The sequence below is a fragment of the Heterocephalus glaber genome, unplaced genomic scaffold (assembly GCF_053883595.1).
Source record: "Heterocephalus glaber isolate CG9 unplaced genomic scaffold, H.glaber_assembly_v1.0 deba00001457, whole genome shotgun sequence".
NCBI classification, from domain to species: Eukaryota; Metazoa; Chordata; class Mammalia; order Rodentia; family Bathyergidae; genus Heterocephalus; species Heterocephalus glaber.
This window is the reverse complement of record NW_028258305.1, coordinates 42,615,899-42,641,539: the sequence shown is the minus strand read 5'-3', so window position 1 is coordinate 42,641,539 and position 25,641 is coordinate 42,615,899. Positions and strand designations below refer to the sequence as shown.

General features: G+C 52.2%; 2 protein-coding genes across 14 annotated transcripts in view; both read right to left on the bottom strand.

Annotated features, from left to right (window-relative positions):
• Nucleotides 1-4,210, bottom strand: part of Adcy3 (adenylate cyclase 3) — an 86,225-nt gene extending 82,015 nt beyond the window's left edge. Inside the window, exons 1-2 of one of the 6 annotated variants that reach the window (XM_087216239.1) lie at nt 3,935-4,210; nt 2,594-3,457 (exon numbers count right to left, since the gene is read on the bottom strand). In XM_087216239.1, coding sequence (XP_087072365.1) covers nt 2,594-3,268 — 675 coding nt within the window. In that variant the 5' untranslated portion in view covers nt 3,269-3,457; nt 3,935-4,210. The remainder of the gene's footprint in view (nt 1-2,593; nt 3,458-3,934) is intronic. The other 5 variants (XM_087216236.1, XM_087216237.1, XM_087216238.1 and 2 more) reach the window with 5 other exon arrangements.
• A 3,734-nt stretch (nt 4,211-7,944) lies between these two features.
• Nucleotides 7,945-25,641, bottom strand: part of Dnajc27 (DnaJ heat shock protein family (Hsp40) member C27) — a 43,612-nt gene continuing 25,915 nt past the window's right edge. For 2 of the 8 annotated variants that reach the window (XM_087216599.1, XM_087216598.1), the window contains exon 8: nt 11,013-14,985. In XM_087216599.1, coding sequence (XP_087072725.1) covers nt 14,793-14,985 — 193 coding nt within the window. In that variant the 3' untranslated portion in view covers nt 11,013-14,792. Of the gene's footprint in view, nt 14,986-20,754; nt 24,810-25,641 lie in introns of those variants that run through there. The other 6 variants (XM_004839109.3, XM_013070111.3, XM_087216601.1 and 3 more) reach the window with 5 other exon arrangements.

Here is a 25,641-nt window from a genome sequence, read left to right as displayed (position 1 = left end):
GGAACCCAGAGCCTTGTGCATGCTGCGCATACGCCCTGCTGCTGACACATGGATTTCTGGGGCTCCTGAGCACTGTGGCCCCAACGTGTCTGGATCAAAGCCCCCCCGGCCATTTTCTCCAAGAACCTCCTTGCTTACCTAGAGGCTAAGCCCCAGAGCGACAAGGCTTGAAGGCTATCCCAGAACTCCTCAGAGCTAGAGGGTAAAACGAACCAGGGGAAAGACTCCTGCTTCCATCCAGTCCATGAGCAGAGAGCCAGAGATCCCTAGAAGCTGTGCCTTCTGCTGAGATCTGGGTAGGAACTGCAGTCCTCATCCCCAGGATGGGGTAGGGAGGCAGGCTTGTGCTCTCTGTTACTGGAACAAACACCCCATGGATCACACACTGATGTTCCTCTAACCATGCAGAAGCCACAACTGTCCATCTCTGTAAAACAGGGGAGCAGGACTAGATGTTCTCCCAGACTCCCTCCCCATGCTAACATCCTGTGACTGCTGCTAGAACAAATCAGAAGGCTAAGGCATGAGTGGAGAAACTGGTAAAGGAGTGAAATCTGCCCGCTCACCCTGAGACTGCTTGGTGGCGTATCCATGGCCCAGTGCTCACCCCGGGGCCCCTGGAGGCTCCAGTCAGGACACGCTGCCTCTCCTGGTACCCAGCAGGTCACCTCTTTGAGTTGACACCGTGCCAGCCCCATCCTCCACAGAACTGCGCTGGACAGGAATCAGCTTCTCCTACCAACCATAGAGCTCAGAGGACAGCACAGGGCTGGCGGGTTGGACACCACTCGGGGAAGCAGCTCGCCTTGTTCACTGGTCACCAGTTGGTGTCCCCCACCCAGGGACGCACACTGTCCAGTGTCCCTCAGTCTGATCCCTGCTGAACCCAGAATCACTGGCACTCTGGCAGGCCCCTCTGTGCCCCATCTCAGAGCTCTGCCCAGGCTCAGGAATGGCTCAGGGGACGAGGGCTTAGTGTCCCTAGAAGGCCCTCTGTCCTACCCAGGACACCCACCAATAAGCAGTCTGTGAGGTTGGGGTGGGGCCCCTGTGCTCCCCCGGGGGAAGCTCTGCTCTGCCCCTCTCCGGACAGCACAGCTGCCTTAACTGTTTATGGCACCCTGACTCGGCCCAGGGGCCCTGGCAGGGACAAAAGGGCAAGCAGTGACCGTTCACTAGAAAGTAACCGTTCAGAATTTGATCCCAGGCCCCAAATGCTGCCAGCCAACCTAACCATATCCCAACAGATTCCCAAGAGGAATGGCTGTGGCCAGGCTTTTCCAGGCAGCTTCCTGCAAAGCCCTCAACAGGCAGGGCACACACTGAAACCCAGCAACCCAGAAATCATGACAGCAAGACCAAGAGAAAGGCAGGAACCTGTGGGCACAGGCACAGCCCAGGCCGGGGCCATGCAGCACGGAGGGGCAGGGAGCTTCCACGGGACAGGTCACTACTCGGGCCAGAGCAGGAAAACAAAGTACTCTGACCCACGAACTAAGAAAAAATTAAACCCGAGCAAACCCGTGATCTCTAACCAAGTGAGAGGCAATGGGGCAGCCCCAGAGTTCTTGCATAACCACCACAGGCACCTGGAAACACAGACACAGCCCCAGCCCCAGCCCCAGGGAGACAGTGCTAACAGTGACAGAGGCAACAGGGGGATGCAGGGGGAACAGAGCTGGAAGCAGACGCAGGAAAGAGACACTCCAGCCACATGGCCACCATAAACTGCGACCTTGGGCAGCTCACTTCCCTGCTCCGAGCTCAAATACAGAATAAGGAAGTAGAAGGCAGGATGTGAGACTGTGAGATCCATCCGTCTGCTCTAAGACCCACGGAGTTCCCAGGGAGAACGAGATAAAAGCCAAGTTCATGTGTGCTGCCGCTGTGGCCCCAGAGTCTGGCGGGGCCTCAGCGCTTGGTGGGGCCACATTGTATCAGTTAAGCTTTGGCCCAAAGGCCACACCTTCCACCAGAAACCACCCCCCGGGACTGCAGACGCCACATCACAGTGGCTGGCACAACCGTTCCCAGGAGTGGCCCCACACTCTGGACTCGTCTAACTGCTTGCGGTACCCTGAGTTCCTGGAGGCGGAAGCAGGATACAGGATAACTGCATCTTCCCTCCCAACAGCCCTTCACGTTTCCTAATGAGCTTTCACCTATGTTTCCTTTCATCCTGACAACTGCTACATTCTGCAGGCAAGGCAGGCAATGCCCCCATTGGACGGGTGCACTGACAGCCTACACAAGTCAAGTCACATGCTGGAGGCTGGCAGTCACCGTGAAGATCAGAGGCCCCCACAAGAGTGCTCCTGGCTGGGACAACACCGGGCCCACGAGGGTCATCCACTCAGATGGAGCCCGGGTGGCAGTGTCCCAACCCCCAGGGTCCTGACATCCTCCCTTCCCTAAGGGCAATCCCTGGATGGCGGGGTGTGCAGGGCCGGGAGCTGAGGTGGTCCTAAGCGACCTACTGAGAGTCCCAGTCACCGCCCCCCAGGTCACATTTTGACTCAAGGGCAAAAAAAACCACCCCACCACCACCACCACCACTTGGGGAGAGAGAATGGCGAGGGAAGGCGGGACTCACCTCTCTCAGCAGCTGCATCCCCTGCAGCTCCTCCTGCTGCTGCTGGGCCACCGTGACCCCCAGGACGAGTGTGTGCACAACACAGGAGGCCACAGAGATGAGCACGATGGGGCTGAGGCTGAGAGGCAGCGTGATGAAGAAGGAGAAGACAAAGAAGGCCTGCCAGCCCACAGTGTCACTGGCCGCGTGGGCCCGGGCGAAGTTCAGGCCCAGATAGGAGAAGATCTGGGCTGTGATCAGCAGCCACAGCAGGTAGGGAACCACCTTCCGGCTGACCCGGTCAGGGAGCAGACCCTTTTTGCAGAGTACAAAGAGGATGACGTCCAACAGCAGTCCGATCCCCGCCACCACGAGGGGGGCCAGCTTGTCGCTGGAGAAGACCACAGCGCACATGACCACCACGTAGCAGTCAAACAGGGCCGCGAAGACCACCAGAACCAGCAGGGTCTCGTGACGCTGCCTTTTGAAGTAGGTCTGGTAGAGGTTCTCCAAGGACTCAGGCACGAAGGTCAGGCGCATGAAGCGAGGCAGACACAGGCAAGACCCCGAGTTCCGGACGGAGATTTCATGGGTCCGACCCACCCCGCGTTCAGGGTCAGAGGGCAGGCTGACGGAATACTCCGCTGAGTACTCGGCGGAGTACTCGGGCTCGGAGAAGCCCTGGTTCCTCGGCATCCTGGCTGGCGTCTGCTTCCACTGGCGCTGGAGAGGAGGACTGGGCAGCGGAAGGGCTCCGGAAGAGCCCACCTACCAGGGCTCCCTGAGACCCCGGGCCGGCTGAGCGTCTCTTCCGGGCTGGGGCTGAAGGGCTGGGAGGAGCACGGAGCAGGTTTCCAGGGCTCGGGTGGCACCAGTCATCTGGAACTTAAAAGGACACCACTGAGTAGGAGCACCTCCTCCTCCTGGGTGGCCTCCCCACGGCCTCCGCCCTCGCTGGAGGCTCCTTGCTGCCAGCGCCTCCACTCCGGGGCCTTCCCCGCTGCCCCCACGCCGAGCATAGGCTGCCACCCCAGACATCGGTTTCCTGTCTCGGGCTTTTGGAGGGGCCTTGCCGCCTCCAACCGAGCACCCGGTCTCTGTGTCATACCGCTCAGTCCCTGCCTGCCTCGCCTAAATTCCCTCCAGGCCCCGTTCGTGGAAGCTGAAAATAAAACGTGCCAGGAAGAAACCAGAACCATCCTGGGGATTCCTGCATCTTCCTTCTGTTTACTTCCTTTCTCCACCCAGCCCTCCGAGGCTCGGGCTCCCACCGGCCCTCTTCCCAGCCCTTCCCAGCCTCGGGGCGCCGACTGCCCCCCCCCCCCAAGCCCGGCCCGGCCCCGGCTCCAGCCCGGCGCTCACCTGTGCGGGACTCGGGACCGCGTGCTCCGGGGCGGTCTGGTGCGGGCTGCGGGCTCAGCGCGCCCAGGGGCTGCTCCCCGCCGCCCCGGCCCCGGCTCCCCGGCCGTCAGGCCCGAACTCGACCGCGAGAGGCGCGGGGCTGCCCCTCAGCACCCGCGGGCTCCCAGCCGAGGGGAGGCAGGCGGCGGCGGGACTGGAGGCGCGGGCGCGGGCCGGGCCTCGCTAGGGCGCGCAGGGCCCTCGGCGGCGGCAGCGCGGGCCGAGCCCCCGGGAGCCCGCCAGCATCCTCGCCGCGCCAGCGAGTCCGGGCGCGGCGCTTCTCGGCGGCTCGGCCCCGCGCGCTCCCGGCCCCGGGAGGCGAGAGGCGGGCGGCCCCTCCTCCTCCTCGAGTCACCGCCCCTCGGCGAGCGCGCTCCGCTGCAACCCCGCGGGGCGAGAGAGGACGGGCGCTCGGGTCCCCACGCTCCAGCCCCGGCGGCCGCGTGGCAGCGGGTGGGCTGCGGGCAGAAGGACGCGGAGCTGCGGTGAGCGGCCGGGCCCGCCTCGGGGAGGGAAGCCCGGCGTGTGCTCCCTCAGGTGAGCGCGGCGATCGGGGCTCGGCCGCAGCTTCCCCGAACTCCCACGAGACCAGAGCGGGGCAGCTTTCCGCGGAGGTGCCGCAGCCCAGCCCTGTTCTGGGAGGAAGCGCGTGGGAGCGGCCCGCCTGGCTCCTGGCTCCGGCGGAGACCGGCTTCACGGAGATCTCCCCTGCACCTCCTGCCCAGCCGAGACGGGTTTGAATTCGTCAGCTCCCGCAAAAATGCAAACGCTCCGACACCGAGTCCAAAGTGTTTTCCTTGAATCTGACAGAACCCCTGGTTGGTTAAGGGAGAGATGGGTTGTTTTGGAACAAAAGCGCCTGCTGAGGGGAGGTGGGCGAGGACTGCGGGCGGCATTAAGAATCGGCCCGGGGGGGTGGGGGTGGAGCTGAAGACGGCGGAGGGAGAGAGACGGCCCCGTCCTTGGAAGGGGACCCCTTGGTGCACCCGGGGCTGCGCTTTAGAGCCTTAGGCAGCCGCGCGTCCCTCGGGGATGAATGGTTCCGCCAGAGAAGCGACCCTGCTTGTGTCTGTCCCCCGATCTGTCTGAAAGGCAGCCAGCCTCGGCCCAGACTTCTCAGGGCTCGGATGGCAAAGACGCAGGGCATGCAGCGGCTGCATGGGGAGGGTGATTTACATACAGTGGCAGCACCCCCATTGTTCTAATTTTTTGGAGTCCAAAAATTTATTTTGAATTGTAAGGAGGGCATGATTTTTATGTTTAACAAAAGAACGCGTGTTAATAAAAGAAAAAGCTGATAATAATCACGTTGAAGTTTGCTTTGACACAAGAGGCAACCACACTGCGCCCTCTGCGATCCCCCTTTCCTGGCACACATGCCAACCCCTGTGGTTCTCTGTGAGTGGCCTACTTGGCAAGGCCATGAAGGCCTGTGCCGCAGCCTCTCCTCCCCACTGAGCTCATGAAAGGAGAAGATTCCGCTCAAGGAACCCTCGGCAAAAACCCCAGGCTGCTTTTCCTCCGCGATCCCCCTTTCTGCTGTGGGCACCTGTGCAGAGCACACACCCGAAGAGCCAGGCATCAGCAGGACCAGAAGAGCTGTCCAGCGCCACCCTCAGGACGCTGCTAGCTCTGCAGGGCTTCGTGCCCACCTGCAAGGCAGACAGGTTTCAGCCTGAGGTGACTTCCGCCCAAGTGGGTCTGAAACAGAGCCTTTGGGCGGGGAGGGGAGGATCCGATTGGGCCCGAAAGTGGCATCTTGCAGGTGGCAGGAGCCCCCAGACAGGCCCAACAACAGGAAAGCCGGTGGCGCGTTCCCATCCCTGCTCTGCACCTGGTCAGGCAGGGCCCTTCCCTGAGCCAGAGCACAGTAGGAGATCTGGGGCTTCCCCTGTTATTTGTTGGCTCAGAGCAACCTCCTGGAGCCTAACAGATCTTCAACACATTGTCACTGAATGGATGGGTGAGCGACCTTGGAAGAAGTGGGCTCTGGCTCTCCCTGAAGGAACCAACTGGCCTCATTCTCTAAGGCTGAAATGTTCTGGTCCAAAGATAATTAAAAATAATCACCCTCAGGGCAAGAGAGGTAGCTCACTGACAGAGAGCTCATCTAGCATGCATGAGGCCCTGGGTTCAATCCCCAGCACCACCAAAAAACAAAAACCACCCTCAAGTGCAAAGCGTGAGATTGTGGGTACTCTGCTTTTGGCTGCCACGCTTTTTTTCCATTGCAGATGGTGGTAACCTAGAAATCAAGCAGGCTTTGCTTTTGTAGTCAAAAGATAGTGTAAATCTGTCTTTAAAGTACACACACTCGTGTGCAAACACACATCCACGGAGGAAAACAGGGCCCCGAAGGGCCTCGTGTGAACTGCCCTTTCCTGCATGTCCCCAGGAAAATAAGCCTGAGATCCTGACCTCCACCCTGTCCCAGCTTCTGCACCTTTTTGTTTGTTTGGTTCAAGACTGGAGATGATTGCTGAGAATTAATTGTTATTGGATAAACAAGAGTGGCTGGGCCCCCCAGGGGACCTGGTGGCTCCTGGATCCAGCAAACAATAGAGCAGAGCAGAACGCTGGTCCTGAGGGAAGGCAGAAGGGGGAGAGGAGAGCATTAGTTCCCCAGGTGCCACACAGGAGGGCCCTGCCTGAGACCAGGTCCTGCGGAGGTGGCTTCCCTGGGGAGTGACTCCGGGAAAGCAGTGGGCCTGGGAAGCATGAAACAGAAGGGTGAGGGCCAGGACACAGGGTTGTGACACAAGTGGCTGAGGCCAAGGACCTCCACACTGCAGGCGCCTCAGGACTCCCGCTGGGCTGGAAGAGGGCTGTGCTCCTCCCTTGGGCCCTCCCCTGCTGGTTGCAGGTGGCCAGTGGTGTGGTCACTCCCTGGTTCTAGTTTGTTGGAGGGAGGCTGAGCTGTGGATCCCTGGAATGAGCCATCCCAGGAGTACCTGCTGTGAAGACAGACAGTGGGAGAAAGGTGGGCTGGGCCGATATGGCACCTGCCCTGGAGTGGCCAGGCTGCCCCTCAGCCAGAGGTTCGGAGGAGGGAGGCAGGAAGAGAGGTGGGAGGAGAGGCGGGAAGAGCAGTGCTGAGCCTGTGCCCTGGCCTTCGTGCCATCTGGGGATGGGGAGAGTGAGCCTCGGGGTCCTTGTGCTAGGTCATAGCACCAACCCCTAGACAGAAGCACTGCTGGAGGATGAATGGGGCCAAAATGCTTGGCAAGCTGGTCACAGGCCACAAACCTATAGTCTCAGCTGCTCAGGAGGCTGAAGCAGGAGGATCACTTGGGCCCAGGAGATAGAAGCCAGCTGGGCACTATAGCGAGACCTGTCTCCGGGGAGGAAGGGGTGGGGTGGGCAGAGTGGCTGACAAGCCTGCACAGCAAGCGTGTTCCTGAGTGTGGCATCTAGACCGTGCCCTTCCTGGCTGGCTGCTGCAGGCCTCTTCTCTTTCCTGACTTCCAAGGACAGTTGAGCTCCATGTCCACACCCATGAAGCCCTGCTCACTGCCCTGGCCACTGTTTCTGGGCCTCTTGGGTGGACAGAGGGAGGCGAGGCCAGGGAACCACAGGCACAAGTCCAAGCCTTCCCCGGCTGGGGAGGCCCTGGTCTGCCCCTTTGGGTGTCTGCTGAGGAGCAAGAAGCAGATGCTTCAGCTTCCCTGAAGCTGGTCTCTGAAATGGAGTCCCTTGTTGGAATAATCAGTTAAGTCAGTCAGTTAAGCACTAGCCACACTGGCTGTGGTGGCACAGGCCTGTAATCCCACTGCTCTGGGAGGCTGAGGCAGGAGGATCAAAGTTCAACAACTGAGCAACTTAGTGAGACCCTGTCTCAAAACAGAAAGTGAAAATGGGCCGAAGATGTAGCCCATCACAAAGGCCCTGGGTTCAATCCGCAGTACCAAAAAAAGCACTAACCACAGCATCTGTTGATCCAAACTGGTCCCAGAGCCCTGCCCTGGGGCTCCCAGCACTTCGCTGTGTCCTCGGGTTGGTTTGTGGGGCTGTCCTGCCAGCCCGGGTGCACGAGGTTTGGGGGGCCTCCCGTGCAAGTCCCCAGTTCTGTGTGACCCGCAGCGCCCTGCAGGCTCAGACTCCCCACTGACAGCCTGGAGGCCTGGCGCCGCCCCTCCCCATGTGTCCTTCTGCACCAGCATGGCCGAGAAAACCGAGGGCTGCAGAGGTAAATTCAGGGCCTGGAAGATGCGTGCCGGTGAGCACTGGGCCTGAGTGCTGAGTAATGCTGAGGCCTCTGTGGGAATGCCATGTTTGAAAAGTGCTCAAGCCAAGTCCCCATGGGAAGACACACCATAGAAATGAAGTGCGTGCTAACGAGCCTCTCCGGCTGGCTGGGGACAGGGCAAGCAGAGAGAGTTTAGAACAGCAAGTCGTCCAGAGCAGGCCCAGATGGGGAGCAGAGGAAGGGCGGGCAGCCCCACAGGCCCTCCGGTGGAAAGCTGCCAACGCAGGAGGCTGAGAGCCCAGCGGGGAGGCCGGGCCAAAGGGGCCTTGAAGAAGGGCTGGCCAGCACTCGTGTGTGTGGTGGCAAGGACCCAAACCAAGCATCCCCAAGCCCACGCTTCCTCCCGCCTTCCGGCCCCACTCCACGCTCCAGCAGGGTGACCGGCCCAAATCCACAGCTCGTGTTGTCGCTGTCATCCTAAAGTCTGGGGGAGCAGCTGTCTCTGCCCCACCCCTGATGATGGCATGACCCCTCTCACTGTGTCCTCGGGATGGCAGGGACTCACACAAAGCACTCAGACGCCACTGCCCTGTGCAGCTGGGACATATGGGATCGGATGGTAGCCTCCTAAATTCTGTGTCCACAGCCAGATCCCGGGAACTGACCTCATCTGGACACCAGGTCCTCACAGATATGATCATGTACAGGACCAGAGACAAACTCCTCCTGGACCACCTGGACAGGCTCTCACCTGACAATGAATCTCCCTACAAGAGACACACAGACAAGACAGATGGGGGACTTCTGGCCTCCAGAACTGTCAAAGGATAAATTTGTTGTTGGTGTTTTTCTCTTGGTACCTGGGGTCGAACTCAGGACCTTTCGCTTGCGAGCCAGGCATGGCGCCACTGAGCTAAATCCCTGGCCAGATTTCTGTTCTTTAAAACCACCCTGTTCATGTTCATTTGTTAAGACAGCCACAGGAAGTAGGATAGGCGCTAACTGCACATTTTTCATACTTATATTTTAACACATCCTGGAGTTTATTGGAACTGTATATGGTTAGCATTCCACACACTGGAGGTTGAGTCCTGGAGCAAGGTCAACAAACAACAAAACAACAAAAGTTGTTCACCTTTGTCCCCAAAGTGACAGCCTCTGACAGACTCTCAATAAAGGCTTGTTAAAAAAAATAATAAATGAAAAAATCTGCCAGGCTTGCTGTAATCCCAGGTACTCAAGAGGCTTAGGCAAGAGATCACCTGGGCTACATAGGGAGACCCTGTTTCAAAATAAAAAATAAAAAGGGCTAGGGATGTAGCTCAGTGGGAGAGGACTTGCCTACATGCATGAGGCCTTGCGTTCCATCCCCAGCATCACAAGCCAAAAACAACTCCAACTCTAGCCGGGTGTGCTGGTGCACAGCTATAATCCCAGAACTCGGGAGGCTGAGGCAGGAGGTTCGCCATGAGTTTGAGCCAGCCGGGGGTACATCGTGAGTTCAAGGCCAGCCTGAATTATATAGCTAGACTTTGTCTAAAAAAATAACTCCACACAAAAAATAATTTAAAAATAAAAAGATGTAGCTCTGTGACAAAGGTCTTGCCTAACGTGTATTGGGTTCAAACCCCAGTACTGCCAAAAATTTTTTTAAAAGTTGGCTTCTGTCCTCTGGTCATAGAGGTTCTTCATTTGGAGATCATGAACCCCAGGTACCCTGAGGCAAACCAGGTAGTCCACCAAAACCCAGAGACTCTGTGTGGTAGTTATTTATTCCCAGACATCCATTCTGCTTGAAGTGATTTTTTTTCTTTAAAAACTTTTATTTTGTGATAGGGTCTTGCTAAATTGCCCAAACTGACCTTAAACTTGTGATCCTCCTGCCTCAGCCTCCCAAGTAGCTGAGATTATAGGTGTGCACTGCCATGCACAGCTAGAATTCTTTTGATTCAAGAGAAAGCTGCAGCAGGAACTCGCCTGCCTGGGGCTCCCCCGGCTCCTTCCAGGGTCCCCTGCTCTGCATTCACAGGACAGGTCCATTGCTCCACGAAGGCCGGCTGGAAAGCAGTAGCTGGACGGACGTGTGAGGCTCACAGGAGTCCTTCTCGGATTCTTCTTCAAATCCCCTTCCGCCTGCCATTGGATTTGTCTCCTAGAAGCACAATCCAGACTGCTTCACTTCCTCAGAAACACTTGTAGTTCTCCTACCGCCTTTGGACTCCACTCTAAAATCTTCAGTGTCCAGGACGTTCCTTGATTAGGTCCCAGGCCACTTCTCACCTCATCTACTCTTCACCTCAGTCGCCTGCGGTGAGTCAACCCTGTGCCCACTTCACAGACGGAAACACAGAGGCCAGGCTCACCACTGCCGAGGTCCCACCCACCGGTCTGGCCCCAGAGCCTGGCACCGTCGGTTACGGCTGGAGGATCAAGGGACTGGGGGCTGTCCCTCTTCAGGTGGCTCTGGACCTGGGGCGGGGCCATCGGAAAGGCCACCTGTGTGGAACCGGCCTGAGTGGAGGGGAGCCTTGTTCTTAGCAGCCCTGCGCCAAATCCGGGGTGCTCCTCGCACCTGGGAGGAGGGGAAGCTGCCCAGGCAGCGAGGCCCAGGCCTGGTTTCCATGTTGCCCACCCATCATTGCATCCTAAAATAAGAATCCTGTACATGCAGGCCAGGCAGGTTGGTGCAGGCCTGACATCTCAGCACCCGGGAGGCTGAGGCAGGAGGGTCAGACATTGAGCCCAGCCTGGGCAACTCAGCCAGAACTTTTCTCAAAAAAATTTGTAAATGGTCTAGGAATGTAGCTCAGGGCTCCTGAGTTTAATTCCCAGCACTACAAATTAATAAAATAAAATAAAATAGAAATAAAAGGAGAAAGAGGAAAAGCAGAATGATTAACATGGAGAAGAAGAGGAGGAAGAGGAGGAGGGGAAACTGCCTCAAAACTCTGAGAAGTACACTGCTCAGGGAGAGCAGAGTAGGGCCTGGTCTGGAAGCTGACGCCTAGGTGCCCTGCCTCCCTGTCCTCACCCTCAAGCCGCGGGTACCACGAGCCCCTTACTGTGGGTCTTGGGAAGCGGGTCCAGGCAGCAGCATGGATCAGCTCCACAGGCTCACAGTGGCTTAGGGGCTAGGGCACGGGACACTGCCCGTGACAACTGGAGCCCCGCACCCAGCCATGGTGCGTGGAGGGGCAGAATCTGCCCTGAGGAACGCAGAGTGGGAGGCAGGGGCCGGGGTACAGAGGTCAAAAGGTCTATGTTTGAGCCTGTCACGGTGATGCACACCTGGAATCCCAGCACTCAAGGAAGCGGAGGAAGGAAGGACCACAGGTTCAAGTCCAGCCTGGGCAAACTCAGTGACTTTGTGGGACCATGTCTCAAAATAAAAAATAAAAAATGGGCTGGGGATGTCACTCAATTCAAAGGTTTAATCCCAAGACTGCCCCCTAAAAAGTGAGAGTCCACATTTGAGCTTTACGTTTTACTGGAATTGCTGGAGATTCTTTTGAGCAGATCCTAAGCAGCTACATTACTTCAGAGGATTGATCTAGGATAAAGATGGTTTGGAAGGGAAGAGACTATCAAAAGGACACTGAGGAGAAGGCCCAAGACAGCAACCAACAGAAGGCAGCGGTCCAGATCTAAGTGAGACTCCTAGGGTTCTCTCCAAGAGCTGCCAGGCCTCTACAAGACACTGCTAACTTTTTTTTTTCTTAAATTCTTTTATTGGTACATTTTAGGTATACAATACATTTACATTTATCATTGGGTGCTTGTCCCTGTACATGATGTATCTTGGTTCTTATTTTTTCCCCATTACCTGTGCGCCCTTCACCCCTCCACCCTTCCCTATTTACATACTTCATTTCCATTTATTTTTCTTTTCTCATAATTTTTCCTTTCCATTCTTCCCTTTCCCCATCCCCTCCCACCACCCCTACCCCTTTGGACCTTTTCCAATTTCAAAGTATCAATTATTAGTTATTAATCCTTTTAGTCCTTATTTACACTCTCAGTTTCTCACACTAGAGAAACTATTCGGTATTTACACGTGTGACACTGCTAACTTAGACTGGATCGGACACAGGCCCGGCCGGCAGAGCACAGCCATGTGTTTGGCAGAGAGCAATTTTATAACTATTAGACCACTCACGCCGGCATTGTGTGACTCTTTTGCTCTTTTTTCCAGTACTGGGGCTTGATCCCAGGGCTTTTGCCCTGAGCTACATCCCTAGCCCTTCTTTTATTTTTAAATTTTGAGACAGGATCTTGCTAAGTCCTTGAGTTTTCCCTGGCTGGGGTCAAACTGGTGACCTATCTGTCTCAGCTTCCCACCATGCTGGGATTACAGGCCTGCACCACCACACCAGGCTCCCTCTTTGCTTTTAGTTCTTTTATTTTTTTGAGACAGGGTCTCACTCTGGAGTTCAGGCTGGCCTCGAACTCACTATGGAGCCCAGGCTGTCTTCAACCTCCCAGTGATCCTCCTGACTCAGCCTCCCAAGTGCTGGACTTACAGGTATGTGCCACCATGCCCAGCTGCCCCTCTAGCATTCTTAAAAAAGATGCTGATTACAGCATAGGTGGCAGTAAACGTAAGAGAGCTACCTGCTGGCCTCCCTGCCAACGTTTCTGTGCCACGTGGGCATTGCCTGGCATGGCCAGGTACTTTCAGAAAGTGTTACAAATATGCAGACCTTTTTTTCTAAGTAGAGCTTTTATTCTAATGTATTCTAATGTCTTTTTCACGCCATTAAAACTCACCTCCGTGAAGTGGCTTCTGAGTGGGGCCCGTGGTCCTGTCTCTCCCCCTCCCTCTGCTGACTGCTGGCGGCCACTCCTGCCGCCACCTACCTGCTGGGTTCAGTCTGTGCGGACAGGACAGCCACGCTCTGCTCACCTCAGGGGCTCCGAGCCCGAGTCAGTCTTTCTGCAGCTCTGCCCGCCTCCGAGGGCTCCTGCGGGCTCTGCCGGGAGACTCGGTCACCCGCGGACAGGGCAGGCTTAGTGGACCTTATCGCGGGCTTCTCCTGACAGAAGGCTGTGTGTGTGTGGAGTGTGTGTGTGTGTGTGTATGTACGTGCCTGTGTGCTGGGGATGGAACCCATGGCCTGGTGCACACTAGGCCATGCTCTACCACTGACCCACATCTCCCGCCCTTCCGAAATTTTATTTTTTGTTTGTTTATTTACTTCTGTTTTTATTTTTGTGGTTCTGGGGATTGAACTCAGGGCCTTCACACTTAGCTACATTCGCGACCCCTTTTTAAAAAAATTTTGTGACCAGGTCTCGATTAAGTGTCTCAGGAAGATTTTAAACTTTCTAACCTCCTGCCTCAGCCTCCCAAATAGCTGGGATTATAGGTGAGCATCACCATGCCTGGCAGAATTGTTGTGTGTGTATGTTTTTCTTTCAAATCACATCTAAGTCCCAATGTGCTTTCAACTAAAGATAATTATATTTAAAGAACTTTAGAGAGAATAATATGAAGGAGGATTTAAATGTTAGCTATAAATTGATACTGATACTTTCTATTCTAATCTCAGAGTGCAGCAGAGTGACCAGCTCAGAAAAGGCGCTTAATAAATGCTAGATGGAGGAAGGGATAGATGAATAAAATACACAAAACTTTTCTTTAAATTGCACATGATGAAGTTTCTAGGCATCTGTCCCAGGGTAACACCTGGATTGTATTATAGTTGTTAAGATGATTCCATCTTAAATTACTCCAAACTCAATTTTAAATGGCTTACATAGTAAAGAAAATATATTACCTCTGTAACAAGTAGGTTTTGGATGTGCCAGGTCTAAGGTTTGTTATTCTAGTGGATCAATAACATCTTTAAGGTCCATGTACTTGGCATTTTCTTCCCTGCCACCCTCAGGGAATTGGCTTTGCCAACACAAGCTCACCTTCCTCATGGTTGCAAGATGGCTGCCACAGTTCCAGCGTCACATGTAGATATGACATTGTTCAGCAGAAGAGGGGAAACATTTTCTTTTCACGCCTCCCTTTCAGGAGTATAGAATTCTTTCCCAGAAGTTCCCTAGGAGATATTTATTCTATCTTCTCAACTAGAGTGGGATCGCATGCCCACTTCCAAATTAACCACTGGCCTTAGAACAAAGACCATGGTGACTTTAGTCACCCACGATTTACCCCTGAGCCATATAGTGGAGGGACAGACAGCTGGACAAGATTAGGATTCCCCCAGCAAGAAACAGGGCAGAATAGCTATCGGACAAGCCACCCACAGCATGGCTCTGGTGTTCCTCGAATCTGGGGGCAAAGCTGGCTTTCTTGTCATCTTCTGAGAGAAGCACTTAGATAAATTTCATTGAGAAAATTACACCAGGGTTTGATTGGCTAATGAGCACTGTACTTCAGTGCTGAGGGTACCCATATATTTTTTTTTTTTTTGCAGTACTGGGAATCAAACCCAAAGCCTTCACCCTGATCTATATCCCCATCTTTTTCTTATTTTTCATTTGAGACAGGATCTCACTAAATCACTACATTGTTCAGATTGGGTTGATCTTGTGACCCGCCTGCCTCAGCTTCCATGAGTGCTGGCATCACAGGAGTGCACCACCAAGTTTGGCTCCCTTTTCTTACTCTCGTCCCCCATTTTACATCATACTGTTTGTATTCTGTGACTTTTTCCATTTGCATTTGGGAATCACATGGTCTAGGGGTCCACACTCACCTCTCAGCTTACCAATAGAGCCATCCGTCTGTCCTACCTTCCATCCATCCATCTTTCCTTCCATCCATCCGTCCATCCATCTGCTCACCGTGCACTTATCATGCCTGTGCTGGGCACTGCAGACACCAACATGAAAACTGTGAAGATTCCTGACTGCCGAGAGGGGTGGCATAGGGGCAGCCTGTCTGTCTGAGGAGAAGGTCTATCTGCTGGGCAGCAGAGGAGTCCAGACAATGTTGGAGGAGGAGGAGGAGTTACTGAGCTGGAAGTAGAAGTGCAGTCAAGTTTGCTGAGCGAGGAGGAGAGAGGGGTGCGTCAGGTGCTGCAGGGCCCAGAGGCCAGGAACCGAGTGTAGTCAGAGAACAAAACATCCGGGGAAGCCAGAGGGGGCTGAGCAGGCAGAGGCAGGGAAGCACTGGGTGCAGGCACGGATTGAGTCCAGAAACACCAGCTTCAGGACTCTATTTGCTTCCTGGGATGCCAAATGGTAGGTTGAATGGCCCTGATCTGAAAATCTGAAATCTGAAATGCTCCAAAAGCTGAAACTCCTAGGGACCAAGTTGGCACTGCCTGCCTGTAGCGCTGGATTTCAGAGCCTTTGCAACCCCAGGCTCTGCCCTGGTCTCTGCTCTCTGGTCCCTGTCTGCCTCTCTCGTTGTTTTCTAAGGAATTGCCACTGGGTTTAGGGCACACTCCAATCCAGGATGACATCCCCTCAAAAGTGCCACCTTACTTGAATCTGTAAAGAGCCTGCTCTGATATGGTCCACCCTCCGATGTCCTGGGGACACAGCAGCACAGCAGAGCTGGCTTCACAGACTGTGACAGCCTTCAGCTTCCATTCTGCACCTGACCATGGTGAGAACACTCAGACCATGGGAACCAAGCAACAGCTACAACTTGGGGCTTCCCTGTCCATCTCCAGGACAGCCAGAGACTCCCAGCACCTGACAGAGATCCAAGGGGGCCGCCAGGAGACTAGGGAAAAGCCTGGCGTAAAGTTGGATCCAGCGTGGCACTGGAGCCTTAGTGGCCGTGGCTCAGATGGGTCTGAGCACCAGACCTCAAGGCTGGCTGGGGCAGTGGCAGGGTTACCAACCCCAGACAGCATGGGAGAGGTGCTAGGAGGAGTAGGAGTGGCCCGGCAAGGCTGCCTGGGAGGATGGGTGCTTGGATCGTGAACCCAAGGCTGTGGAGGAACTGCAGCGGATGTGCATCGGGTGGGACCTGCCGGGAAGTTTCCAAGCCGTGACAGCATCTGCCTTTGTAAAACTGAGATGCCATACTCATGACTGTGTGGAGTAAGAACTTGAGGTTGTAAAAAAAGAACAACAGGCCGGGGATTTAGCTCAGTGGTTCCACCGCCTGCCTCGTTCCAGTTTGATGCCCAATACCAAACAACAACAAAAACGAGACAAACAAACAGGAACAAGACTTTGAAAAAGTAGTTCAGGTTTTCCTTGGATGCAAAAAGAAAGGGGAGGCATTCAACAATACCGGTTGTTGGGAACTTTCACAGGAGCCTAATTCACTAACTTTATTAACATCAATTCTTCTTTTTTCTCTTCTTTTTTTTAGTGGGGGTGTGGCAGTAGAATTACATGGAAGAGGCCTGGGGGACCCAGCGCTCCGTCTTGTAAGAGTTCATAAAGTATCGGGGAATTAGCTCAGTGGTTTCGCTGCCTGCTGTGCAAGAGCAAGGACCGGAGTTCAATCCCTGGTACTAAAAAAAAAAAAAAAAAAAAAGAGTTCATAAAGTAGCGGTCTATAGGAAGGTCGTTATGTGGTACCCCCGCCTGCCGCTTCTGTTACCCGAGATGTATTGGTCGGTAACAGTATCAAGTGGGCTTGAAATTCCAGCCAGAGAGCGTTGATTGCTCTGCTGGGTTCCAAAAACTTCTAAGTGGCTAAAGCTTTTTCCCTTAGTCTGGAGTTTACACTCATGTAAAGAAGCGAGGTTTAATTCCAGCCCAGAGCCAGCGTATTACAGAGGTCCCTGCAGCAGCTCTGCAGTGAAGAAGTCTTTTTTTTTAAATTGGTGCTATATTTAGGTTTTGGTTTCGTATGGTTTTTCCAATGATTAAAAGCAGTTGACATTCACTAGGAAAACTCAGGCAGAGTAGACACAGAATGAAACGTCCCCATCCGGCCCCTAAATCACCCTTACCCGACAGGCATGCCTCAGCTTGGTGACCAGAAGCCGCCTCAGCTAGGTGACCAGATGCCACCTCTGCCCTGCACTAGGCTGGCACAGGGGTGGGGTGGGTGGAGAGGGAATGGCCATTCTACAGCTTCTTGGGTTCCACTGAAACAGAAGAATACCTTAGGGACTTGAAAATCACCCAGAAACAAAATCCTTAGGGTCCCATCTCTCCCTGTTTCCCCATTAGTCCTGTCTTCCCACTACAGTAGTTGTTAGAATATTTACCCTTCTGTTGCTGACATCATTTTCAAACCATTCAGGTGGCATCAGAAGTTCTATAAGTGGGCCGGGGATTTAGTTCATTGGTTCTGCCGCCTGCCTCAAAAGCACAAGGTCCCAAGTTCAATCCCCGGTACCAAAAAAAAAAAAAGAAGAAGTTATATAAGTTTGTTTAAAATTTTATTTAAAAAAAAAAGACTAGCCTGGTGCGGTGGTGCACATCTGTAATCCTAGCCACTCAGGAGACTGGGGGAGGAGGATCTTGAGTTCAACCCCAGCCTGGACAATTTACCAAATCTCTGTCTCAAAATTTAAAAAAATAAAAATAAAAAGGAGTGGGGATGTAGCTCAGTGGTAGAGCACCTGAAGCACAAGGCCCCAGGTTTAATCCCCAGCCAAAGGGGTTAAAAAAACCCACCCAAACCCATAATACAGATGTATCACATCCTGATTGCTAACACACTCGAGCATCGTGTTAACTCCCTCCCAGCTTGGGCACAACCTGGGAGTTTTGAAACTGATGAAAAGCCTGCTCTAAGTTCCTCTCGACTTCCCCTGCTCTTACGCACTTGTCCACTGGGATGCGGGGCTCAGGCTGGTGACATTTGTGAAGTCTGACCCCAGCACTCTGCCCCTCCGAGGGGAGGTGGGTTTGAGACAGTCCTCCTCCCCCTGCGCTTCAAGTGCCCCACAGCGGCCACGGAGACTCCAGCGTGGCGACGGGGCTGGCCGTGTTCTGCACCGTGAGGAGGGAACCGCGGGGCTGCACAAAACCCAAGCCTCCTGTGTGCACCTGGGCCTCCTGCGCAAGCAGACACGCTGTTATTGTGCGTGTGAAGAAGACACACACAGCACCCCATGACCGCGGCGAGAAACAAGCAAAATCACCGCGCCGTGCTGCTGATGGGCTAGGTGTCTCAGTGCATTTTTGACCTAAGATATTTTCGGTTTATCACTGAAATGTCAATTTATAGCCAGGCGAGGTGGTGCACACCCGTATCGCAGCTACTTGGAAGGCTGAGGCAAGAGGATCCCAAGTTCCAGGCCATTATGAGCAACTTAGAGAGACCCCACCTCAAAATAAAATATAAAAAAGGTTGCGTAGCTCAGTGGTAGTACATTTGCCTAGCATGTGTAAGGTCCTGGCCTCAATCCCCAGCACCTCATAAATAAACACATACATACATGGTAAATGAATATTTTAACAATCAAATTTAATTAGAAATTTAGGAAACTGGAGATGATCCCTACAGGCAATGGATCAACTGGAAACTAAAAAGCCAGATATAATTTTGCATCCAAAATTGACCTTGAAACAAAGTAAATAAACCTAATTTTTATTTTCCATTTACAACTGATTACTGGTTTAAAACATAGCCAAAGACTACAGTAGAGAGATGACAAGCTATTGGCTATATTTTACTGTATAATACTATAATATACTTATCAAATATTATGCCAGTCTACAGACTACAGCTTTCTCATTCTTGCTAAAAATCTTTGATCTCAGTACGCTGGGAGGCTGAGGCAGGAGGACTGCAAGTTCAAGCCCTACGGGAGAAACTTAGCAACTTAGTGACCTGCCTCAAAATAAAAATATAAAAGGGTGGAGGGTGTACTCAATGCTAAGACTCTGGGTTCAACTGTTAGTACACACACAAAAAAAGATAGCTATTGTTTTGTGGTTTTTTTGGTGCCAGGGATTGAACTTGGAACCTTGTGCTTTCGAGGCAGGTGGCAGAACCACTGAGCTAAATCCCTGGCCCGATAGCTATTATTTTCTAATATTCTTTTATTCTGGGGTGGCTGCTGTGATTCCAGGTCTAGAAGGAAAGGCTTCAAGTCACCAGGCTCTGCCTGTCTGCTTCATCCCGTTTCCCCATGAGGCTGGAATCCAGGTGGCAGCGTTCAAAGGACTCCTATTTTCCTAGCTCAGTTAGAAAGAACCCAGAGGGACGCACTGATGGCTGAGCTGAGGTCACGCCTGTCCTTGCTGACTGCGGTGACCAGGGCGGAAGGACGGGTCACAGAAGAGTTGGGACATTCAGGTCACATCTCGCCTTTAGAGCATGTCAGTGGGATGGAGAGGATGGAGCAGTTCCCCAAGAGGGATGGGCCATTCTCAGATGAGGTAGCTGCTGGGCAGCTCAATACCTGACATAAAAATAAAAAGTAGAGCCCGGGTGTGGTGGTGCACGCCTATAATCCCAGCACTCGGGAGGCTGAGGCAGGAGGGTCGCTGTTGAGTTTGAGGCCTGCCTGGACTACATAGCAAGACCCTGACTCAAAAAAAAAAAAAAAAAAAAGAGAGAGAGAAAGAAGAAAAGTAGAGTTCTTGCTTGTAGCCTTCAGAGATAAGTGGCTTCCTGTGGACTGGCCCTACAAGATATTCGAATTCTTGGTCAGGTGTGGTGATGAATTTATCTACAACCCCAGGAGGATGAGGCAGGGGGACTGCTTGAGCTCATGAGTTTGACATCAGCCTAGGCAACACAGCAAGACCTCACCTCCTATGAACATCAAATTTGAGGGTAAACATAGTCTTGACTTAGGGTTCTGGTGGCCGACAGATCAGTTAAGTGAATTATTACACTAGCCAGTCAATAGTCTGCTTATTTTCTTTCTTTTCTCCTTCCTTCCTTCCTTTTTCTTTATTTCTGCCCCCGCCCCCTTCTCTTTCCGTTGTTTCTGTTGCTGGGGCTCAAACCCAGGGCCTTGTACATGCTACATACATGCTCTTCCATTAGCTACATCCCAGCCCCTAGCTGCACTATGTGTGTTAGTTAGCTTTCTGCTGCTATGTCAAAATACCTAACATAAGTCAACTTAAAGGAAGCAAGATTTATGTTGGCTCATGGTTTTGGAGGTTCAGTCCACAGGGGGTCGACTAGCTCCACTGCTTCAGGCTGTGCCAAGGCAGAGGCATGGCAGAAGAAAGCTGCTCACCTCATGGCACCAGGATGCAGAGAGAGAGAGCAACACAGCCAGAGAGGAAGTGTCTGGGGACCAGACACAGTCCCCAAGGAGCCCTGGCACCCCGTTCTCTGCAGTACCCCCTCCCCCCCAGCACCTCCCAACAGTGCTGTCCAGTGATGGTCTCATCAGCAGACAAGCCCTGGGAGGCCAAAGTCCCTCATGCTCCAGTCGCCTTCCTAAAGCCCAGACTGAACGTGTGGGACTCTTGGAGAACATTTTAGATCTAAGCCATAACATTATTTAAAATGAATTAAAAAGTCAAATGTAGCAGTGCCTTTCTTTAAAGGGATCAATACTTTTATCATAATTTAATAAGATCAGAATAGCCTGATGGACCAATGACTACCTGTCCCTCTATTCTGCCTACTGGAAACTAAAGCAAAATGGCTTGTTGAAGGTCACAGTTGAGAAGGACGGGACTGGCTTCGTGTCCAGTGTCCCACACTGAAGACTGGTGTCCCAACAAATAAATGCAGCCCACAGACCACTGTGTGATATTTGGCTTTACTTTATAAAAATACACAACTTAAATACATATGACACTCTGTATACAAGACATAAAGAACTCGTAGACTCAACATTTTTAGTTATTTCAAGAGAAAGCAGATATGTAAATTACCTTGTAAGAGCAAAGAGTTTATTGATAGACTCTGCATTCAGTCAGAGGGGCAGCAGGCCCAGGGAGCCATCAATGCAGGAAGCTCTCCCAACTGCTCAGCTTTCCAATAAAAGGCGCGCACGGCGAGGGCCGCTATTGCACAGCCTACTATTGCACTGCTCATTAGATGCAGCCTAACTTTTCCACGTCACAGGGAAAAGCTTCTGTCTTCTCCAGCGACGTTCAATGAAAAAAGCAATGTCCAAACAGCATTCACTGTGTCTTAAAATTGTGCTCCATACCAAGAATGAGAAGTATGAACCCCTTCTTCACTTTGCAACCTTCCAATGGAAGTTAGCTCTACTGTGCGTCTAAATTTATTCTCAGGGCCAGGGATTTAGCTCAGTGGTTTTGCCACCTGCTGCGCAAGCGTAAGGACCTGAGTTCGATCCCCGGTACCAAAAATTAAAAAATAAAAATAAATTCATTCTCAAAAGTTTTACGAAAGCATTAGCATACTTAAGAGTGAGCTGGACAGGGTGCAGTGGTGAAGGAAGCGGTATTCCCAGGCCTACGGAGCCTCTGTGTTAGAGGGACACTGTCACTGTCAAAGGCAGTTTGCATCCAGCCCCTGGCACCCCGCTTTCTGAGGGGAGACAGAAACCCCTCCCTCCACCCGTGGCTCTGTCTCCGCTCTCTGTACATTGGCCACTTTACTAATTCAGCACAGGTGCCGCTGGTTTGCTCTCGTGATCCTTCAGGCATTTAGCTGCCTTCTCTATGGCTCATTTAACTAATAGTGAATTAGGTACTAGTGCACAGGTATAAAGAAAGCTTTACCACTTGAGAATTCAATACATGAGACTATATCAGTGTAAGTTTCCTGAGATAAATGCAAGCCTTAAAATGGTGTGCAAGCTATAGAATTCTAGCAGTTTATCTTGGGTAGCAATACGAAGCCTCCCAAGTCTGGACTTTTAAATTAATAGGCTAATTAACCCAAAGATACATTTATATGAAGAAATAAAATGACAGTGCTAAAGCAAAAGAAATATTGACAGTTGAGAGGCGAACAGAGAAACGGGAGGAGGGAGTATTTTAAAGTGCTTAGGGAGGCTGGAAGATTAAGTTGAAAATGCCCCCAGGGATTTCTAACAAGTTTAAAACACATTACTTCTTGGTGACTCAGATGTAGAAGACATGGGCTTTTGTTAATAATAGCTGTTCAAACTTTTCATTCTTTCTGAAAAACAGAATTCCTTATACAAAGTTTTTAGCCATTGAAATTATTCTGCTCGTTGTGATTCTCACTGATGTATTTTTGAAATCCTAACAGGCTGGAGAACTTTTGATAAGACTGAACTACAAAGCACACATCTGCACCAAGAATTTAAATTAATGCATAGAGATCAGTAAAATTTTGCATAAAGTTAGTACCAAAAGACCTTTAAATTGCACATCATGCTTTGTTATTTCTTAATGGTCTGCTGAAGTATTATGAAAATCAGAAAAAGTCTAGGACCTCGAGGCTTAACTTTCTCATGTTAATACTTCTGCATATGTGAGTAGCATGGCCGTCCTGCACATTAATAACGAAGGTGTTGGAAACTGAGTCCCGCAGCTTAAGAATCAAGCCAAAGCTATATTTCGACAACTCACTCCTAAGGATGCGAATGGAAGCTCTAGAAGATTCTCCCTGCCATGCCTGCTCATCTGCACGATGTACTGCAGCTGACTGAGGTGAGGGGTTGAGCGTTTAACAACCGTGATGCACACTGGCACCAGCTGTCACACAGGCCCGCGTGCTCCGTGGGCTCTCCAGTCCGTGTGGGCAGATGCCGCTGCATAGGACCCCTCCCTCACGTGACTCCTACATTTGCTACAAGAGCCGACCAATGTCGGAGTGACATTGAGCACTCAGGCCCAATGTCAGGCAAGAGGACGGCCTCAGTGAGATTAGGGTTCAGAACTCTGGGCTGGAGCTCTGCGGTCCCTGATGCTCATGTAAAGGCCAGGGGAAAAATCCCATAAGAAAACAATATACCAGGTCTCAAATCTTTTTTAAAAAAAGGATTTTTGATTATCACCCAGATGAAAACTCCTATTACAAAGCAATGACCCGGGGCTGGGGATGCAGCTCACTGGTTAAGCACTTGCCTAGGAGGTGCAGGGCCACGGGCTCAACCCCTAGCACCACAAAAAATAAAAATAAAAACAACACTCTGGTTTCTGACGACAACCTCCATGCAGCCTGAGTGCATCCATTCCGAGTGACGCTGCTTTGGGAGAGGTGCAAAGGCCCCCAGACTGCAGTGTCCTGGATGATAAGAAAGTGACTCTTCTTCTTAGGTATTACAGTATACACTACTTGGCAATCAATATGGGACAGCTGTTTGAAATTCACAGATAGCAACATCATATCCTTCAAAGCTCCTATTAGTACAAGTGATTGCAGTGAAAAACATGAGTAACACGAAGACAGTGCTGAAGTAATGAGTCCTGTAATGAGATGGCTCTGTGAACATGGGAGAAATGTCAGGTCTGATACTGATCCTCACCCATCCCTGCAGACCGAGGAGGAGACTAAGGCATGAGGATGTATTTCTCTATGTGGAAGTTATTTTCATAACCTGTAGTTCAAAAATATGACTATTTAGAAATTTGGAGCCCAAGCAGAAATTAGAGATTCAGACCCACACAGGGCTTAGAAAGTCTCCACTCTCTGGTCAACCAGAGGTCATGGCTGAAAGCCAGCGATTCTAGGAGAGAGACCTGATGGCAGATGTGAGGTACCTTAAAAAAGAAAAAACAAAACAAAGAAAGAAAAAAACCAAAGAGGATAAAGGAAGAAGGGAGAAACTGAGTAAGTGAAGAAGAGGAGGCCAGGCTTGCTTGGGACCCTGTCTCTCCCTCCTGCCTCTGGGAAAGAACAGGGCCAGGCCTCCGACAGGATCTCAGGCCCCAAACGCACCTGCTAGGCCAGCCTTGCCCCAGGCTTGTGTGGGGCTGGCGTGGCCAAGATAGCCTGGGAGCACTTCCACCCTGCGGCTGCGCCTCACTCCCAGGTGCACTGTGCTGCGAGCCAGCGAGCGCTTCTGTGGCAGGGGAAAGGCCTCAAGCGCCCAGAGGGGCAGAATGAGCAGCAGTACCTGGCACCGGAACCAGAATCTGTTGGTGCCGCTGCTTTTCTCTTAGGACTGGCGGGTCCCTCCGCCGGATGGCTGGATAAAGGGACAGAGTGAATGCCATAGAAGGGTTGCTCAACTCAGAACTGAGTTGCTTCACTCCCAACTTCAGTAATTAGATGGATGGTCAAAAGGCCACCAAAAGAACTCTCAATACCGGGAGGAGCGACGACGATGACATCACATTGGACCCTCGGGGGCTGGGATGTTCTCTGCGAGTTTTTGTTATTTTCTCTCCTATTTTTGTTTCTCTGATGATGAATTTAAAAAGAAGGGAAAAAGAAGGGGAAAAAAGGGTCTTGCCAGCGTCTTCCCACCCTCTAGGAACCGTGTGGACCTTCCAGGAGAAGCGCCAGGGAGCTTACGGACGAATGGCAAAGCCCCGGATTATCTGACAATGGGATGGGTGCAGTGCACAGGTGTCCCAGGGATTCTCCACCCCCTACACATGCAGATCATCTCGCTGTAAAATGCCTGTGAAGTGCTAACAGGCCCTGGGTCACTGGTATATACATGACAGCGAGTGAGTGAACAGAGCAGTGAGATTCGTGAAGAAAACTCCACACTGGTTACTTCGCCTCCCGGGGAAGGTGGCGTGCCCTTGAGTCCCAGCCCGTTGTCCCTGGTCTACTTGATGCTCTTCAGCAGGGCTGTCCGGGCGTTCACAACTGCTTTGAAGGCATCTTCGCTGCCCGGTGCCACACACTTATCGGGGTGGAGAAGCACGGCGAGTTTCCGATAGGCTTTATTGAGTTCCTCCCTAAGAGAGAGCCAGCTCTGCATCACTGACAGGTCAGCCACAGCCCCGCCTCACCATCAGGACACACATAATCAGCGCAGGCAGTACGCACACCCCAGGGATCACTGTTAGCCTTTTCTCAAAGACAGGACCTCCAAATAAATAACAGGTCACATAGAAACAGGAAGAATTCGACGCAAAGCGAGTGTGCTGACTTGAAGGAAGTGGTGAAGTAATGATCAGGTGAAAAGAAGGGCACGAGGCTCCGAACAGGCACTGAGCAAACCTTTGCTGATGGAAGGAGGGAAGGCCTGGGGCACCAGGGAAGCCCCCGAGGAGCCTGCTCGGAAAAGGGGCTGGGAAGCAGCACAGGGCAGGAAATTCAGAGGATAATGTGGGGGCTAGGGAGGAAGGGCCTGGAAAGCAAAACAGCAAAAAAGCCTGGTTTGATCGACGACCATAGTAAGTATCTTGTGACAAACTGGCACTGGGTGTGAGACAAGAGCCCAGCAGCTACACTGTGTGCGGTAATGTCAGTGTTATATCACAGTTATATTGTCACACTGGGTGTCATTTATATTTGTATAAGCAATGAAGAACAGGAAGTATATTTCTTTTCTTCCTAAGTCTTTCGGCTAAAATAAAATAAATACATGCACAGATGAGGAATGGCAGGGTTTGGACAGGCACACACACAGTTTTTAAGGGATAAAGAACCAATACTACCACCAACCCCCAGGGCCCTGAGAGTGCTTAATTTCAGTGAATCCCAGTTTTCCCACCCGTAAAATGAAATTTGTGGACAGGTTGATTGCTAGCATTCTCTAAGTTTCTATGATTTTAAAATTTTCTT